The 19,908-nt window shown below is 41.6% G+C and overlaps 1 protein-coding gene across 1 annotated transcript; it reads right to left on the bottom strand.

The window, feature by feature from the left end:
- Positions 1-1,948: 1,948 nt before the first annotated feature.
- On the bottom strand, positions 1,949-13,575 carry LOC132868413 (cytokine-like protein 1). The gene is made up of 4 exons (XM_060901280.1): positions 13,350-13,575; positions 13,199-13,243; positions 6,928-7,074; positions 1,949-2,922 (listed from the first exon to the last, which is right to left on the bottom strand). The coding sequence occupies exons 1-4, from the start codon at positions 13,512-13,514 to the stop codon at positions 2,821-2,823; spliced, it is 459 nt and encodes a 152-aa protein (XP_060757263.1). The 5' UTR covers positions 13,515-13,575; the 3' UTR covers positions 1,949-2,820.
- Between the last annotated feature and the right edge of the window lie 6,333 nt (positions 13,576-19,908).

Below are 19,908 nucleotides of genomic sequence, written 5' to 3'. Positions count from 1 at the left end.
AAAACGGAATGCAATGATGTGGAAGTTTCAAAATTCCATATTTTATTCAGAATAGAACATAGATGACATATCAAATGTTTAAACTGAGAAAATGTATCATTTAAAGAGAAAAATTAGGTGATTTTAAATTTCATGACAACAACACATCTCAAAAAAGTTGGGACAAGGCCATGTTTACCACTGTGAGACATCCCCTTTTCTCTTTACAACAGTTTGTAAACGTCTGGGGACTGAGGAGACAAGTTGCTCAAGTTTAGGGATAGGAATGTTAACCCATTCTTGTCTAATGTAGGATTCTAGTTGCTCAACTGTCTTAGGTCTTTTTTGTTGTATCTTCCGTTTTATGATGCGCCAAATGTTTTCTATGGGTGAAAGATCTGGACTGCAGGCTGGCCAGTTCAGTACCCGGACCCTTCTTCTACGCAGCCATGATGCTGTAATTGATGCAGTATGTGGTTTGGCATTGTCATGTTGGAAAATGCAAGGTCTTCCCTGAAAGAGACGTCGTCTGGATGGAAGCATATGTTGCTCTAGAACCTGGATATACATTTCAGCATTGATGGTGTCTTTCCAGATGTGTAAACTGCCCATGCCACACGCACTTATGCAACCCCATACCATCAGAGATGCAGGCTTCTGAACTGAGCGCTGATAACAACTTGGGTCGTCCTTCTCCTCTTTAGTCCGAATGACACGGCGTCCCTGATTTCCATAAAGAACTTCAAATTTTGATTCATCTGACCACAGAACAGTTTTCCACTTTGCCACAGTCCATTTTAAATGAGCCTTGGCCCAGAGAAGACGTCTGCGCTTCTGGATCATGTTTAGATACGGCTTCTTCTTTGAACTATAGAGTTTTAGCTGGCAACGGCAGATGGCATGGTGAATTGTGTTCACAGATAATGATCTCTGGAAATATTCCTGAGCCCATTTTGTGATTTACAATACAGAAGCATGCCTGTCTGTGATGCAGTGCCGTCTAAGGGCCCGAAGATCACGGGCACCCAGTATGGTTTTCCGGCCTTGACCCTTACGCACAGAGATTCTTCCAGATTCTCTGAATATTTTGATGATATTATTCACTGTAGATGATGATATGTTCAAACTCTTTGCAATTTTACACTGTCAAACTCCTTTCTGATATTGATCCACTATTTGTCAGTGCAGAATTAGGGGGATTGGTGATCCTCTTCCCATCTTTACTTCTGAGAGCCACTGCCACTCCAAGATGCTCTTTTTATACCCAGTCATGTTAATGACCTATTGCCAATTGACCTAATGAGTTGCAATTTGGTTCTCCAGCTGTTCCTTTTTTGTACCGTTAACTTTTCCAGCCTCTTGTTGCCCCTGTCCCAACTTTTTTGAGATGTGTTGCTGTCATGAAATTTCAAATGAGCCAATATTTGGCATGAAATTTCAAAATGTCTCACTTTTGACATTTGATGTGTTGTCTCTGTTCTATTGTGAATACAATATCAGTTTTTGAGATTTGTAAATTATTGCATTCCATTTTTATTTACAATTTGTACTTTGTCCCAACTTTTTTGGAATCGGGGTTGTATACTATAAGTACATTGAGATCAGTATACTTGGTACACAAAAGTATACTTAAGGAAATATACTTTACTTAAGTATCCTTAATAAAATGAACTCGAAGTATACTTCTTTTTGATAAGAGTGGCTTTAAAGTAAACAGGCTAACCTTTGTACGAGCGTTCTATCAAGCAGAGTAGCTGGTAAACTTGTATTAAACAGGCAAACCAATTCACTAGCGTTATAGTAAACAGGTGAACTCACAAACTAGCTGTATCGGAGAAATGCTAAAACCTGACCTTGCATTATACTAAACAATAATCCCTGACTTAAAATGGCCCATTGAAGGATATTATTGTGAGTATACTTTTGGTCCTTCTTGGTCTGCTTTGGCTAATAAATATACATCCATACATTATATATAGATTGTTTTTATTCAGTTTAACATCTTGTAGGCAATTTGACTAAAAAAAGAGCGAGCATTGTGGCAAACAGCCCACTGACATGAACAGTCATCATTGTAATTAAACAAAAACCCATAAAAATCACCTCTGTTTTTTATATTTAACAATGTTCATGTGATTGTTAGTGTTTGTTAGCGTTGTTACCTGCCAAAAATAGTCCTACTATGAAAATAACTGTCCACTACAGTTAGCTATCGCTAGCTACCACTGACTGGTAAGACAACAGGGCTGCAATTGGAGTAGCCGATCGTCAATAGCTCGAAAATTAGCTCATTTTTGCAGTTACCTACATTCATGCTATAAAATAAAAGTATTAAGTAAGCCAGTTATACTGAAAGACTATCACCGTAAGACTATTCTGGTAAAACTGAAAGTTAAACTGAAGTGTATCTGATGAGTGCCTGACCCCTCAGATGAAATGGCCTCTGGCATGACCTCTGTGGTAAACAAGTAAACAAGGAAGGTAAGCAGCATCAATATGAAGAGTAAAGCACTGCGCAGCCAAAGTTACATGGGAAAGAAATACAACTCAGAGTGTTCATAACCCTGTCTCTGAGGACAATTACACAATGTACACACAAGCACAGGCAAGTGTGTGTGTGTGTGTGTGTGTGTGTGGTGTTACAGTAAATAAGCCTTGCTTTGTGTAAGCACTCAGCGGCTATTTAAACTGTTTCCTGTGGAAAGTTTTCCTTTGGCTGCAGGAACACACTCACACACAGTTGTGTGTGTGTGTGTGTGTGTGTGTTAGTTATATTTTGATGAAAATAATTGGCTTTTTGTTCATGTAACATTTTTGATTAAAAGTGTGTTTGTGTGTGTTTCAGCTTGTCTCCTCCAACAACTGCAGTGTGTCTTCTGTGTATCGTGGATGACTGATTCCCGTATCCAGAGCGTCACAGTCATTTGAAAGGTACACCAGATCCTAAACACACACACACACACACCATCTTATCATAGAATATTTGCAACTTACACCATTATTTAAGTTACTGTATGTGGTGGTTTTGAGGTAGAAATGATATGGGATAAATGATAACCAAGGTTCACATTTGTAACAGAATTGGTTAAAAAAAATATGAAATCAAAAAGAAATGGGACTTTCCTTTTGCTCCATGAGCATGCACTCACTTATTTACATTCAACATTCCCAATTTTTTTGGAATTGGGGTTGGACACTCACTCTTTGCAACATGAGATGACCACTGACAACACCTGCAGGTAAACATGGTCATACTGGAATATAACACAATAAAAATGTGATACTCTTGTGGAATAATATTGTGATAATGTAGTCCAAATGTGGTGATCAGATCATGCATGATGATTGGGTGTCATTGAAAGCGTAAGTTCGTGGCAGCCTTCAAACATGGCCGCCAAGGACGACAACTCCCAAGTGCCACAGCGCCCTCCCTCTTCCGAGTTCTGACTGGGAGGAGAGCTGTTTCTAATCACTCTTCCTATATAAGCACACCAAACACTACATCCCATTGCAAAGTATCGTTCTGTGTTCTCATACCTGATCATACTGAGCCTTTCTGTTTCTCTGACCTGACTCTAGTGTATTCTGACTCTCGGTACGTATTTACTAACTTTGAGACTGGTTTTCCTCCAACACTCTGGTTGCACATCGACCAACCTTTAACACGACCTCGATTCTCATCTCATGACTTGGCTTTGTTCACCAGTTTGCGACACACTCGCTCTCCCCTGCAATTGCGTCTGTAAGTGCTTGCACACTGACATAGGGTGGTAATAAGCCAACAATATTGGCCTGCAGGTAGGTCAGTTTAGCACCTGGACTCTTTTACGACAGACCCATGCAGTTGTCATATGTGCAGAATGTGGTTTGGCATCGTCTTGGTGAAAAATTGTCTTCCCTGAAAAAGATGTCATCTGGACAGCAGCATGTTTCTCCAAAACCTGTATATATCATTCAGCATTAATGGTGCCTTCCCAGATGTGAAAGCTACCCGTGCCGTGTGCACTAACGCACCCCCATACTACAGATGCTTGTTTTTGAACTGTGTGCTGTTAACAAGCCAGATGGTTTCTCTCCTCTTTAGGACAGGATGTCTGTGATTTCCAGAGAAGGTGGTGGTGTTTCTGGATATTGTTTATATGTGGTTTTAACTTTTATTTGTGGATGCAGTAATGAACTGTGTTCACAGACAATGGTTTTCAGAAATGTTACTCTGTCTGTTTTTAATGGAATGGCCCGAAGGGCCCGAAGATCACAGGCACCCAATATTGGTTTTCAGCCTTTTCGCTTGCATCCAGAGATTTCTCTAGATTCTCTGGATCTTTTGATATTAATGTACAATAGCTGATGTGATCCCCAAATTCTTTGCAATTTTACATTCAGGAATGTTATTCTTAACTTGTTGCACTGTTTGCCCATGCAGTCTTTCACAGAGCAGTGAACCCCTCCCTGTCTTTACTTCTGAGAGACTTTGCCTCTGAGGGATGCTCTTTTAATACCCAATCATGTTACTGACCTGTTGCCAATTAACCTAATTGTTTTTTTTTAAACATTACACAACTTTTCCAGTCTTTTGTTGCCCCGTTCCGAGTTTTTTCAACATGTTGCTGGCATTAAACTCAAAATGAGCATATATTTTTCAAAAAACAATAAGATTTCTCAGTTTCAAAAGCGATATTTTGTCTTTATACTATTTTTAATTAAATACAGGGTTTCCATGATTTGCAAAGTATCGCTTTTTTTTTTAAAACTTGCATTCTACACAGCTTCCCAATTTTTTTGGAATTGGGGTTGGACATGAATAAAATGAGTGCTCAAAAACATGATTCAAATAAGAGTGAATAAATCGTTTGGTGAAAAACTGTCTACAGCTCCCACAACTAATCCGAAAGTTTTCTATTTTCTATCCTGTTCTAATGCTAACTAAGCAAGTGAGCTATCCTGAAGTGAACACCACCTTGATTATCAACAGTCGATCCAGAAACGTAATATTAACTGGCTACCTAATTAAGTCAAATGCTGTTTGGGTTTCAGAAACTTGCTCGGTGCATTAGCTAGCAACCTAGCTCATGTTAATTCATAAATGTTTTTAGCTACATAGTTGGCTATCCATCGCTGATATCCCTGACACATTATCTTGAGAATTATGGATAAGCTGTAGCCCCACATAAGATATAGTTACGAATACAACAGACAATTGCTACCCAAGTAACAGTGAAGTAACATTTCAAGTTTCGTACACAGCCTCCAGACTAAAAATAACAACCCCAAATCAGAAAAAGTTGAGATGGTATGTTGAAATTGAAATTAAAACTTAAAACAATGATTTTGTAAATAATCTTTATCATATATACATAATTTTGCACTAAAACAAGACAACAGCACATTATTTGAGGTTTTACCTCATCAATTCCCCCCCCAACACAAAGACATTTAAATTTTAATTCTTGCAACACATTTCAAAGAAACCTTGGGACAGTAAAGCATTTACTACTTTGTCATGTTGCCGTTCTTTCTCACAACACTTCAAAGATGTTTTGGGACTGAAGACACCAAGTGATAAAACATTTCAGGTGTTTTGTCCCCTTGTTCCTGCAAACAGGTCTTTTGGTGTGCAACAGTACGGGGTTGTCGTTGTCATTTATTTTTCATTTCAAAATTCGCCATGAATTCTCTATTGGAGACAGAGGGGACAGGCACTCTCTTCCTCCACAGCCATGCCTTTGTAATGTGTGAATAATGTGGTTTTGCATTGTCTTGTTGAAATATCCCTGGAAAAGATGTCATCTTGAAGGCAGCAGATGTCGCTTCAAAATATCAACTTTTCTGCATGAATACTGCCATCACAGAAGTGTAAGTTACCTTTCCTAAGGGGACTGACACCACCTCATACCATGAGACACCCTGGCTTTTGGACTTGTTGCTTGTTACAGTCTAGATGGCCATTTTCAGCTTTGGTCCTGAGCACATTGTGTCCATTTCTTTCAGAAAAGACCTGGAATACTGATTCATCTGACCACAATACACATTTCAACTGTGTGATGGTCCATCCCAGATGCCTCCGAGTCCAGAGAAGTCGACGGCGCTTTTGGACACAGTTAACTTAAGGCTTCCTTTTTGCACAGTAAAGTTTTAACGGGCATTTTTGGATATAATTCTGTATTGTAGTGCTTGACAAATGTTTGCCAAAGTAATCCCGAGCCAATGTGGTTATATCAGCTATAGATGAAGGACAGTTCTTGATACAGTGCCGTGTGAGGGATCAGAGATCACAGGTGTTCAGCTTTGTCTTGAGCCCTTGCCCTTTACACGCTGAAATTTCTCTAGATTCCTTTAATTGTTTCATGAGATTATGCACCAGAGAGGGTGAAATATCCAAATCCCTTTGTATCTTTCTTTGAGGAACATTGGTTTTAAATATTTCAATAATCTTCTCACACATTTGTTGACAAACTGGAGATCTTCGGCCCATCTCTGGTTACTCAAAGACTAGGCCTTTCCTGTATACTGATTTTGTACGAAATCATGATTACGATCACTTATTGACATCACCTGTTTCAAATCACATCATTATTTCATTGTTTTACCTCAGTACTAGCTCTAAATTGCCCCATCCCAACTTTTTTTGCAATGTATTACAGGCCTGAACCTCAGAAATGGGTGTATATTAACAAATGAAAATAAGTTGACCAGACAAAACACGAAATATCTTGGGTTCAGACTGTCTGCAATGAAATACAAATCGAAATAAATGTAGAAATATTTGCAGTTTCCATACCATCCCTACTTTTTCTGATTTGTGGTTGTACTATGATTTAATTTGAATGATTTAGTTAAATATATTGACAATGTGTTGATTACTGTATATAGGTGTTGACTACATTGTGATTATATGGTGATAATATAGTTAGAATGTGTTGACAGTGAGGTGTGATAAAAGCACCATACCCGGTAGCACACACGGCTTATGATCTCGAAGAGGATGCGGATTTTGCGTTTCAAAATGATGATACGAGGTCGGGTCCTGCAGTGATTAAATGGCAGATTCTCCAGCACATACAGGAAATCTCGCAGCTTAGCTGTCACACAGGAATTCTGGGTAGAATGTTCAAAGAAAGCATGTTGTGATCATAGCACACTAGATGAACATTTGCAAAAAGAAAAGTTGTTTTACCACAGTTGATTTTTAAATGGAGTTTAAATTACATTAATCGCATTTCGCAGACGCTCTTATCCAGAGCGACGTGCAACATACCCAGATCAGCCTGGAGAGCAGTTGGGGGTTCGGTGCCTTGCTCAAGGGCACATCAGCCATTCCTGCTGGTCCAGGAAATCGAACCTTATGGTCCTCTAGCTGCTTCTTGAACCATGAGGCCATGGCTTCCCCTTTAATTTATTTATAAATTACATCATGAATCTGTGAAGACTTTTTAGCGTTTATTTGAGAGTATTTACATTCAAATCAGGTGATCGGTGTCGGAACTACAGCACTTTTCATCAAAGACATCCACACCCCTTTTGAGGGGCCAAAAGTAATTGAAAAATTGGCTGCTCAGCTGTTCCATGGTCAAGTGTTAGTTTCTCTCATTATTTCACTTACAGTGAAGAAGATAAAAGGTCAGGTCTGAGTTTCCTAAAAGCATCGCAGCACAAAGGTCATCATAATGAAAGGTCAGCATAATGAATGCTCACTCTCCTAGTTAAGATGCTCTTAGCATTCAGAGGCTTTTGGGAAACCCATCACAGATCTTTTCAACCTTAATATGATAAGCACGTTGGAAACAAATAAACATTTTACGGAGAAAAAGAAAAAGAAACAACTTGCAATAACCTGTGCTCACCCTGGAAATAATACTTTGTTAAAACATTTTTCTTGTAACACAGCACTCTGTCTATTGGGCTAAGAGTCTTCCAACTTATCACAGGTCGATTTTACAATCTGATTCCACTCTTCCTTGCAAAAATACTCCAGATCTATCAAAGTGTGAGAGTATTCCCTGTGCACAGCCCTCTTCAAGTCATTCCACAGGTTTCTGATCAGATTTGGGCTCTGGCTGGGCCATTCGAAATCGGTGATCATCTTCTTCTGAAGTCATTCCTTTGTTTATTTGGATTTGGGTTGTTATTGTGCTGGAAGGCAACATTTTTCTCTCTTGAGCTGTCAAACAAAGTTTTTGTGCCAAAATAGACAGATTGATTGTTTTTGTGTATTTTTTCCCATAAATCATTTCTATTTGAATTTTGTTAAACAGCTCGTCAGATATACTGTATCACCTTCAATAACTAATTTATCATGGTTTCATTATTTTCATCACAAAAACCGACACTATATATTATCTATAGAAAAGCTATCCATGAGTCTCTCGATATTGCTCCAGTCCCAGCTATAGAGAAGCAGCCCCATATCATGATGCTGCCATCACCATGCTTCATCACAGATTTGGTGTTCTTTGGGTATGAAAGTGTTTTGTTTTTGCTCCAAACATATCTTTTAGAATCATAAAAGTTGGACCTTGTTCTCATCAGACCATAACACATTTTCTTGCATGGTTTGTGGTGAACTAGGTGACGGGCTTGGATATTTATTTATTTATTTATTTATTTATTTATTTTTCCTGTGAGAAAGGTCTCCAGTTGAGCCAGCTTACCCCATAGCCTAGACATGTGAAGAATATGAGACATTGTTGTCACATGCATGAAGTGACCAATACTTGCTCGATGTTCCTGCATGTCCTTCAATCTTGCTGTAGGTCTCTTGGCAGCTTCCCTGATCAATTTTCTTCTTGTTCTTTCAATAAGTTTATCAGGATGTCCTGTTCTTAGCAAGGAAACCATGACGCCCCATTTTCTCTCCTTGTTGATGATGGCCTTCACAGTGGTCCACGATACATCTAATGTTTTGGAAATTCTCCTGATCGAAACCATTCGACAGTGAGATCCCCGACATGCTTTGTAAGCACTTTGTAGACAATGGTCTCAGCAGTCAGATGAAACCAAGAAGATGAAAAGAAAATCCGACAGAAACAGCTGGTCTTGATTTGGGGTTAATTAGCATCACTGAATACATGACAACTGTATGATAATTATTTTTGAACATGTGATCGGATCATTCTGAGCATCGCTTATTGCACTAAGTGTTTTTCTGTATTTTTTCCAATTAAAAAAATTCTATTTGAATTTTGCCAGTTAAACATTTCAACAGTTTGTCAGCTATATCACCTTAAAGATCTGCTTTATCATGGTTTCATTATTTTCATTACGAAAACCTGCACTCTACTATATATTATATGTCGAAAATGATGGCAAAATCAAACACGAATGGACACAGAAAGAGGGAAAAGTTTTGAAATGTAAACTGTGAGCAAACAACATGTAGCAATGAAAGACGGAGTGTAAGATGTATTTATACGAAGGCATAATGAAAACCAGGCGAGTCTAATCAGAAGGCCAGTCAACAATAGCTGTCGCGCAAGGGATTCCTGGAATTAGAGTTCCTGAGTTGTAGAGCATTTTTGACTTTAAAAATATTGCATGGAATATCTTCTGATTTTGATGCAATATTTTTTTAAGCAAGGCAAAAAAAAATTTAAAAATCTCCAAAACTCTGCTTTCGGTTCCTGGAATAACAGCACCGAGACCCTTCCTGTAACCCCGCCTGTAAAAACATCAGTGTTCACAAGACACAAGACTCCTTCAACCACTAGTTGCACAAACCCACCCAATGTGCCTCCACTAGAACTGACAATCAGTGTCAGTGCTCCCCCCCCCATGTAGTCCCTTTCCCCCCAAATGGGCCAGTGGTGTGCATGGCTAAAAAGGGGTTTGGGATTCCAGCTACACAAAACACATGTAGTTCTAATTCCATTTGATGGAATTCAGGCCTTTGTGATATGCTTTGTGATATGGTGTCAGGAAGAGGAGCTTGGATCATGTGGAGTTTTTAAGATTTGGAACAAAGTGAGGGAAAAAATTCAAGAGTTTTGGGAGAAATAGTGTAAATTATAAAATTATATAACATGCTCAGAAAATGAAATGTACATTTAGGGGTATGATGGCTTGTCACTGGGGCAGTACCTTCTCAGGTACTCTTTCAGTGGTGGCAGCAGAGGGGGGGCAGGGGGGCATATAGGTTGGTATCACCCCCCAAAAAAATTATCTAAAATTATGTTTGGGGGGGGGGGGGGGGGGGGGCTGTGCTCCCCCAAGTTATGATGGGAGTCCTTTGACTATTTACAAGGAAGAAAAGGAGAGAGTAGTGTGAATAAACAGCCCGCTGCATGCCTTTGTTTTCCTTTATTAAATCCCGCCATGTCCCTTCATCCCGGTGCCCCAGCGGCAAAACCGATGCTAATTAGCCTGGCCCTGACATCACCGATTGCCTCTGCTTTCTGGGATTTTCCTTATTTGGCTCACGCAGAACTGCAAAACCCATCACTTTCAGTAGACAAGCTGATTTATGAATATTCTGTGGACTAATTAACCCACTGCTGTGGCAACTGTCTCGACATGTCTGGTCTCCTTGGGTACTCACGCCAAAGTGGGGACCCTGTGACAGCAAGGCTATGACGGTGTCGCTACATTTGTATCTGACTGATAACTCGTGTCCTGTCCGGATGGCTAGATAGCGTTCACGAGGCGTACAAGCAGTTTTGGGTGCCCAAAAAACTTGCTGCATCTACTGCGAGTTGGCCTAGTGGTTAGCGTGTCCACCTCTTGATTGGGAGATCGTGAGTTCTACTCACGGCCAGGTCATACCACAGACTGTCATAAAAATGGTACCTACTGCCATCTGGCGAGGCATGCTGCAATACAAATGCTAGTGGGGAGTCAAACTCTCGCGGTTACCAGAGGACTTACCACCCCCCACTGTAACCCTAGCTATGTAATAGGTGAGAGGCTGAGGGCTACAGAAACAGGGACTGGCGCCGCCCTATGCGCCACGTGGCATGGGAAGGACTTTGATTTTGAAAAACTTGATGCTGCTCTAGATCTACATGAATTCGCTTGCTGCCCTGACCACTTACTGAAAATCAGTATGAAGGAGTTTCAGACAAATATCCATTGCAAACTTTTTGGGCTCGACAAAGGCACCCAAGCTGCTTGATGATAATGAGGTAAGTTTTCAGTATAAATTTTTTTAACATCCCCAGTCAAATTTCACAAACCAAGAAATGAATTACTGTTTACTCGCACTGAAGACAAAAGGAAAGACAGTTATTCATGCTCTTGCTTTATACCACGTAGCAGAGCAGGTATATAAATCTATTAGCTCTTTAATTCAACAAGGACAATGAGGACAAATTTTCTCGCGTTTTTTTTTTTTTTTTTTTGGGGGGGGGGGGGGGGGGGGGGGGCAGGCCCATAAGAAAACTAAGGGAATGTAGTTTTTACAATTTACCGATACAGCTCCATATGTCATTCATACATGCTTCAATACACCAATATCACACAGTTCTGATTTGAAAAAATATGCAACAATAGTATCATTAGTTCTGTTTCATATACATGCCCCTGGACCCCACTAGATTTGGCACGCCTTTGGCGCACGACATATCCCCCCCCGTCCAAAACTTCCTGCCGCCGCCTCTGCTTTGTAAGGCCCGGTCCCACTGGCCGATGGACACAAAACGTATGCAAAAAGTACACAGCGGACGAGCAAAATTTCAGGGGTGGCTCTATCCGTTTTCATCCGCTCCAGAAACTGACAAAATTGGCGAAAATTTGTGAAAACAGAACGGAAAAGAACGGACGTGGGTAGTATATAGCGGGGATGTTAAACGCATGTTCATAGGAAGCCTAGCGGATGAAAGCGGATGGAAGTGGATGACAGCTCCGAAGGGGTTACCGGTGATAACTGAGAAGCGGACGCATAGCAGAAAGAGTGGATGCATAGCGGATGAAGGGGATGCATCACGTACGCCTAACGGAAACAAAGGGGATGTTGCGCGGATGTATATCGGATGCAGACCATTCACTGCGCATGCGGGGGGTATGCATTGCGTCTGCTCCGCGGATATAAAGGGATGCAGCACGCACGCCGTCAGCATAAAGCGGAAAGACGTGCTGGCGGCTACATCGAGAGATCCAGATGATTTTCTCCCCCTTTTTATACAAAATATCGATTGTCCGCTAGGTGTCCTTCTACATACTCTAGACATACTCCAGACATCCTAAATATACGAGATACATCCCAGATATAAACGCTTTGTCCGTTTTGAATACTTTATATACGAGATGCATACGCTTACATCCTTTCTATTTCCGTGCTACTAACGATGAATAGACGTTTCATGTACCTTATCTTTCCTCCCTCTTTCCGTTTTCAGCTGCAGCGGATGTGAGTTGTGAGGATGCCCAGAGGATGCAGAGAGGATACAGCAGACGTTTAACGGATGATAACGGACATAGAACGTTTGTTGCTCGTATATGTCGCGGATTTACATCGTACACGGCGGAAAGTTCATCCGTTCTAAAAGTTTTGTGCAGCTCAAAACTTTTTGCGCGGATGAAATCACAGTGGACGGATGCTCGATGGATAGAGCGTATGAAGCACGTATGCAATGAGTACACAATGGATGCATAGCGTTTTCCAACGGATGGCAAAGATTTTTTTACGTTTTACATCCTCTTTGCATCCGTAAGTGCAGTGGGACCAGGCCTTTATATATAAGGTTTAGGAACATATATGGACCTTTTGGGCCATAAAAAGGGACACATAGTTTCCCTGAGGTCTAATAATGAGCCCTTGGGGGGGTACATTGTGACTCGAGGGACAGAAATTGACTATTTCTGACATCCATCCATTACCTGTAGCCACTGATCCTGTTCTACAGGGTCACAGGCAAGCTGGAGCCTATCCATCGAGGGGCGGGGGACACCCTGGACAAGTCGTCAGGTCATCGCAGGGCTGACACATAGAGACGAACAACCATTCACACTCACGGTCAATTTAGATCCACCAATTAGCCTAACCTGTATGTCTTTGGACTGTCGGGGAAACCGGAGCACCCGGAGGAAACCCACGCAGACACGGGGAGAACATACAAACTCTGCACAGAAAGGCCCTCGCTGGCTGCTGGGCTCGAACCCAGGACCTTCTTGCTGTGAGGTGACAGTGCTAACCACTACACCATTGATCATATTATTTTTATGATCATTATTAGTAGTAGTAAATAAAATATACATATACACACATATTTAAAATGACGTAATGACTCACGTGAACATCCAGAAACATTTTTGGGAAAATCTGAGCGCAGTCCTTCTGTAAACACAAAATGTAAATAGCAGGAGTGTGAGAAGTGAAAAGCAAAGAGAGAGAGAGAGAGAGAGAGAGTGTGTGTGTGTGTGTGTGTGTGTGTGTGTCTCACCGTGCGTGGAGACCTGTGCGTTTTCTCCAACAAGTCCATGATCTCCTTACTGAGTTGGAGAGCGCGCGAGTAGCAGGTCGGGGGCGCGCATTTTCCCACCCGCACTCCGCTCAAGGCAACGAGTCCAAAGAAGATGAAAAGGCAGTGCGCGCGTGCCGATCTCATTTCTGCTGGGTTTCTCAGTGCGCACGCGTCGCTTCCTCGCGAACTTCAGTGTGCAGGAAAACGCGCTCGCGGCGTCGGTTTATAAGTGCCGTAATGACGTCACAATTCGGAGGCGCGTGCATGGACAAGAACCCCTTCAGCCAAACAGCATGAGCTAACAAAAATCAACAGAGTACCAAACACTAGCGTTTCTCAGAGCATTTTTTAACATAGTTACTGGGAGACCAAATGGTCTCCCAGTGGCCAGATTTGGTCTCCTAGTCAATGCCAAACCAGCTTCACTGGGAGACCAAATTTTAAACCAAGCTATGTCTTATCATTTGGTTCAATCAGTTGCAATTAATTAACCAAGTACCATGTACAAGGGAGTAACTTTGATTTTGACATTGGTGGGGACACAAAAGTGATCCAAGACAGAGCTTTAAATTCAATATCTGTATTGTTTGACATTGGGGGGGGTCTCAAAATTCACTGACTGCCTTATTGAGATACTCATAAATAGGTGCTACTGGTGGCATTTTCTATTCTGTAATTAAGCTCAAATTTAGTTAAAATGATATTTGGCTAGGGCGGCACGGTGGTGTAGTGGTTAGCACTGTCGCCTCACAGCAAGAAGGTCCTGGGTTTGAGCCCCGGGGCCGGCGAGGGCCTTTCTGTGTGGAGTTTGCATGTTCTCCCCGTGTCCGCGTGGGTTTCCTCCGGGTGCTCCGGTTTCCCCCACAGTCCAAAGACATGCAGGTTAGGTTAACTGGTGACTCTAAATTGACCGTAGGTGTGAATGTGAGTGTGAATGGTTGTCTGTGTCTATGTGTCAGCCCTGTGATGACCTGGCGACTTGTCCAGGGTGTACCCTGCCTTTTACCCGTAGTCAGCTGGGATAGGCTCCAGCTTGCCTGCGACCCTGTAGAAGGATAAAGTGGCTAGAGATAATGAGATGAGATATTTGGATATATAATTTAGTGATTGCCTATTATAGCATGATTATGATTACATTAGTATTGCATTTGTAGTATACCCCCCATTTTTTTGTCTTTTTGTTGCCCCTCCATTTTCCATATTATGTCTTTTTGTTGCCTGTTTCTGTGTTCGTAACGTGTGTTATGATTTTCACTGCAGATGTGCTTGTGACTTCTTTTATGTTCATGCTGCAGTTACCAATATTCGTCTGTAGGTGGCAGTAAAGGACCATGGATTTGTTGTATCTAGCCTAGCCTAGTAGTAGTAGAAAGAGGTCTCTGTAAAACGGTGAACGCAGCAGACTCAGCGACTGTCACACTGTTGATTCTGAAATGCAAGTCGCACATCTGCATGGCCATGCAGTAGCCTACATCTGACTACTTACATTCTGCAAAACCATTAGGTCTATAAATTTAACATTCATTCATCGAGGATATTATCTAACACCAAGTTACATTGCTCCAGCATTCCTTTTCTCTGCAGCTATGCAGTAGCCTAGCTCTGATGCGTCCTGTCACGTTGCTAAACCTGCCTAAGGAGCCGCAGCAATACTTTTATGAAGGGTTTCCATACATCAAAAGGATTTTGTTGAGTTTTTAAAGCTCGACGGAAACCCTGCACTTACATTCTTGACTTTGAAGAAGAATGAACAAATGTCTTGTTTCTTGGGAGGGGGGCCGTCATCCATGATACTCAAGTCAGCATGTGAGTCGTAGGGCAAGCATGCATGGACATCGAAGTCCAGCTCAATTTGTAGGCTGACGGAGAGTGGGGGGTGCGTGGGGTAGGTCAGGTGTGTATACTATGTGTGAGATACGGGGGGTTGATGGGCGGGTAGTCATGGCTGCTGTGGGAAGTGTGCTGCTTTTACAGCAGATGGAGTGACAGCTGGGATAGCCAACCATGTAAGTTAGCGAGAAACAGGTAGCTAATCAGAGAATGATATCTACGTTAGAGGGGGGATTATTAGCAGTGTCATACATTTAGCCCTTTGTGTGCCATATAATCATTGCTCAGGTTAGGACATCGGTTTTATTGATCGTGATTACACAGTATAGCGGCTGAATATTGGTAGGGACACGTCCCTAGCATCCCTACCCAAAATTACACCCTAGACCATGTAAGTATACATTTAACAAGGAAAACGAAGATCTATGTTATAAGATATACACACAAGATCATGTCGGTTAAGAAAAACAAAACTAAAATTTGGTTACTGAGATGGCTGATGTCAGAATCCAATGTCATTACTGTGTAACTTTGAGTGTCTTTGACATAACATTTGTGCTTGGTAATTGCTCTTGATAGCTGTGTAGTCACTGTAGTGTGTTTGTCTGTATGGTGATTGGTGAACCACTTTGCATCACGGAATATGCCGCAGCGGTGCAGCCGCATGGACTCTGGGGCCTGTGATTGTATTGCCCAGACCAGTTGGTCTCCTAGTGGAAAATCCTTTAAAAATGCTCTGGGTGAAGTGGGCACTTTTGTACCCTCTTGCTGGTTGTAAATAGTTATTTGTTCATCTTTGTTGATGTAAATTCACACCACTACAGTATATGAAATTCCTGCTCCAATGAAAACACCTGTAGAGCTACAAGATTTAGCATAATCATTGCAATAGGCCATTTGCAGGAATTGGTCACGTGTCAATTTTTCCCACAGCAACAAGCCCGTGGTGGGCAAGCTAACTTGACATTCGTTGACAACAGTAAGAGTTTGACTGGCGATGCGAAGCTGTTTTTACCTTTTCGACTGTCTTTTTTACCCGAATTTTCGTGCGTACTTGGATAAAGTTTGTGGTTTTAACTTCTGTCGTAAGTTAAAGCAAATCATTAGCCGTAAAAGAGAGGTTTTTTGGACTCAAGTTGGTCGCCGCTGAAAGAAATTCACGTGTGAAATGGTGGATTTCTAAGGTATGTTTATAATTTCTCCTTTTCTACCTTTATCGTTCGCTTACTGTAGTTTGCACCCTGTCCAGGTTTTTTGACCATGAGATCCTGTACTTTCGGTGGCGACCAACTTGAGTCCAAAAAACTCTCTTTTACGGCCAATGATTCGCTTTAACTTATTGTAGCAGGTGGAATTGCATTTTATTCTGTAATCCCCCTGGGATCTGCCTGGATTGGAGGAACAGGTTCACTTAAATTACGGGGCGGGCTTTTGTTTGATTATAATTAGACTGGATTGAGGCCTTGGTAGCCCTTTGGCTTCCTTCTGCGTCACTTCCGACAGTCCGGGGGTTGAGTTGGTGGTGTGGGGTACGCACTAGCTGGTGCTCCTCGCTACAAATGAGTGTTATGCTCACGTTGTTTTTCCTGCCGTGACTGCTTGTAGTTTAATTTGTTGCTGTTGGGGCATTTAAGTCATTGCGGGCTGAAGCATTTGCGAGATAGGTTAATTGATTTTATTATCATGCACTGTCAGTATTTTATATCCGTAGGCTTGGGTTAAACTGTGTTTTTATTATTTTAGCTTCACTACGGAGATTTTCTTGCGCCATCATTGGTTCAGAGCAAGACCAAATATGCAGCATTCAATCACTCGGTATGTAATATACGGATGTTTGTAACATTTCGTGGCAGTATAGTAGTATTAGTAACAATCGGTTTGTACTCAATGTTTATAGGACGGGCAGTGGCCAGCGTCTAGGGCAACTCCATGCTACCCCAGGCTGCTGTTTTGTTGGGGTTGGACTGTAGCCCCATTTTGTTTGCTGCCTCCTATTGATGTGGATGGATCGTATTGCCCCTTGAGTTCTACCGATGCCAGAAGACTGTCAGTCACGCATGTTTTGATTTAATGGCTGTATGAGATCGTATGTAATAACGTTTATGTTCTTTCTTTTTTTTTTGTCTTGTTTGTTTGGTGTATTGGTGCGTGAGTACACGTGTGTGTGTGTGTGTGTGTGTGTGTGTGTGTGTGTGTGTGTGTGTGTGTGTGTGTGTGTGAGAGTGTTTGTGGTTGACTGACAGTCGGTCACCCTATTCTTTCAATCATGGTGGCTGCACCCCTACGGCAGGCTGGAGTGTCTTTGCAAGCAGCTTCGCCATAGTTAAGCTAAGTAGTTTGTACTGTGCCAGTTGGTTTTGTATTGACATATTGTATGCACTGTGTTAAAGCCTGTGTTTTAAGCTCTTTTTCTCTTTTATATTTCTTGGACAGGTGTGGTTGGGCCTAGGCAACCGGCAGGCAGATCTTGTGGTGGTGGATCCTGTTTCACTTTTCTTGCTGTGTCACATGACGAGTGTTTATTTTATTCTTTTTGTGTTTATTTCTTTTGCGAGTGGTGTGTATTCTGGGATTCCTTTTTCTTTTGTTCCGATTGCCGTGGTAAGCCTCAGCCCTGCCCCCAATTACCTTCTACCCTTTGCACAGGCTCCCGATAAGCAGTGTAGCTACCTGTTTTGTATGTAGGTGGGTGTTGCAGCCGCCCTGAGTAACGTTCTTTTTTTTGTATTGTATTTGGTAAAGGGGTAGAGAACCCCAACTGTCTGTGTGGATTACCAGTTTCCTAAGATTTTAAGTGCATGTGTGTTTGAATTTAAAGACTGATTGAAAAGAATTAATAAATTGTTTTTTGTGGAACTCGCGTCTCTTCCTTGAAGTGTGAACGAACCTGGGTGTCTATTGAAGTAAAAAAAAAAAAAAGGGGTTAGTAGTTGGCCTGCGGTGAACCTCCTTCAGGTGGTGTAGTCGACTAGTATGAATTACCTGACCTCTGCTACATTATGGCAGAAGTTAAAACTACAAACTTTTTCCAAGTACACACAAATACGGGTCAAAAAAAGACAGTCGAAAAGGTAAAAACAGCTATTGTAGAAATGGATTGCTTTGCATCGCCAGTCAAACTCTTACAAATGTCAAGTTAGCTTGCCCACCACGGGCTTGTTGCTGTGGGGAAAACTGACACGTGACCAATTCCTGCAAATGGCCTATTACACACTGTCACGCCTACATGACTGGAGTGTGGCTAATAATTTACGACTCTGTGTGTGTGTCACCATCTAGTGGTACTTCAGCATAAACATCAGACTTTCATCATGGCATGGTGGTTGTTGGTCCCTGAACTGTTGCTTTGAGTATTTCAGAAACAGCTCATCTCTTTGTTATGGGATTTTCACACACAATATTCTCACAGCAATGTGAAAAACATCCAGTGAGCAGCAAATCTGCAGGCAGGAATGCCTTGTTCATGAGAGAAGGTCAGTGTAGAATGGCCACAATGCTCAAAGCTGACAGGAAGTCGAGAATGAGTCAAATAAGTACTCTTTACAACTGTGGTCAGCAGAAAAGCATCTCAGAATAGACAGCACAACATACCTTCAGGTGGATGGGCTACACCAGGAAAAGACCACGTCAGGGTTCGACTTCTGTCAGCCGAGCGCAGGAATCTGAGGCGAAAGTGGGCGCCGGCTCACCGAAAACTGGAAAAAGATTGCAACTTTTGTAGCTGTTGAGGGGGATTCATTAGTGTGGCATAGAAGGGTGAGGGCTATTGTTCGTTGATTACATTGGAGTTTGCTGGACAGGATGTCCCTGGTGCAAAAATGATGATAATCAAACAATTTCATCTTTATAAACCTGAATATTTCTCATAAAAATAAGTTAATGTTTGACTGTATCACAAAGATTTCTGTTGAAATACTTATCTATATTTCCATCCCTAATCGAAAGAGGACTTTCACTGACATCATGGATTTTTGTTTATCGCGCAGCGTCCACCATATTGCCAGGCAAACAAAGAACCATAGCCACGACAGGTAATGAAGAATATCGAGAGGACTGCAGTCAGTACAGTCTCTCTGAAACAATAAAAACAATTATATCAGCAGATCGCGTTATATCCAAAAGCTGAATCACGCAGACATCACAGATCCATATAACTTACCCACAAACGTATTTATCTATTATTTATTCTGTCCATTGTGTGCTGTGTGTGTGTGCGCGCACGCATGCGTGTTAATTGCAGAGGAAGAATGTGACAAATAAAGGCTTATTCTTCTTCATTTACCCACAAATGTGTTTATTCTACTTGAAAAGTGTTTGGCAAACCAGCTATCGGATTTGGGACACGACGACATCCTGAACTATTTAGTATTTGAGACTTCTAAATACACCGTAGATGTTAAAGGCACACGAAAGTACAGATGCTGACCAGTATTTCAAGGCAGGTTTTGTGCATACCGGAATGTTATGGGAAATTCCCAATAAAGAAAAGTGCCTCATTATGACAAAGGTAAGCTCAAACGTGGCCTTCTAATTGTAATAAACAAGCTAAGGCTGAGAGCTAGCATATTTTATTATGTTTAACCTCTTCTACATTATCAATACATATAAAACATGCTGCTCGTCTGACCAAGCATGAGGTCCGATAAAATATATTGTGTTCAAAGCCCACATCTATATCTACATTTTAACGTTGCACAGAGCTTTCGGA

Source organism: Neoarius graeffei, chromosome 20, assembly GCF_027579695.1.
Source record: "Neoarius graeffei isolate fNeoGra1 chromosome 20, fNeoGra1.pri, whole genome shotgun sequence".
NCBI classification, from domain to species: domain Eukaryota; kingdom Metazoa; phylum Chordata; class Actinopteri; order Siluriformes; family Ariidae; genus Neoarius; species Neoarius graeffei.
The sequence above is the reverse complement of the archived record's forward strand: the minus strand, read 5'-3'. Positions and strand labels throughout refer to the sequence as shown.

Excerpts from the sequence above, each read along its gene's own strand:
- LOC132868413 (XM_060901280.1), bottom strand. The coding sequence starts at position 13,514 with ATGAGATCGGCACGCGCGCACTGCCTTTTCATCTTCTTTGGACTCGTT. Across the intron at positions 13,244-13,349 it reads CGCACAGGTCTCCACGCACG|AAGGACTGCGCTCAGATTTT; the intron begins GTGAGACACACA and ends TTGTGTTTACAG. Across the intron at positions 2,923-6,927 it reads TAAGCCGTGTGTGCTACCGG|GATCTGGTGTACCTTTCAAA; the intron begins GTATGGTGCTTT and ends GTGTGTGTTTAG.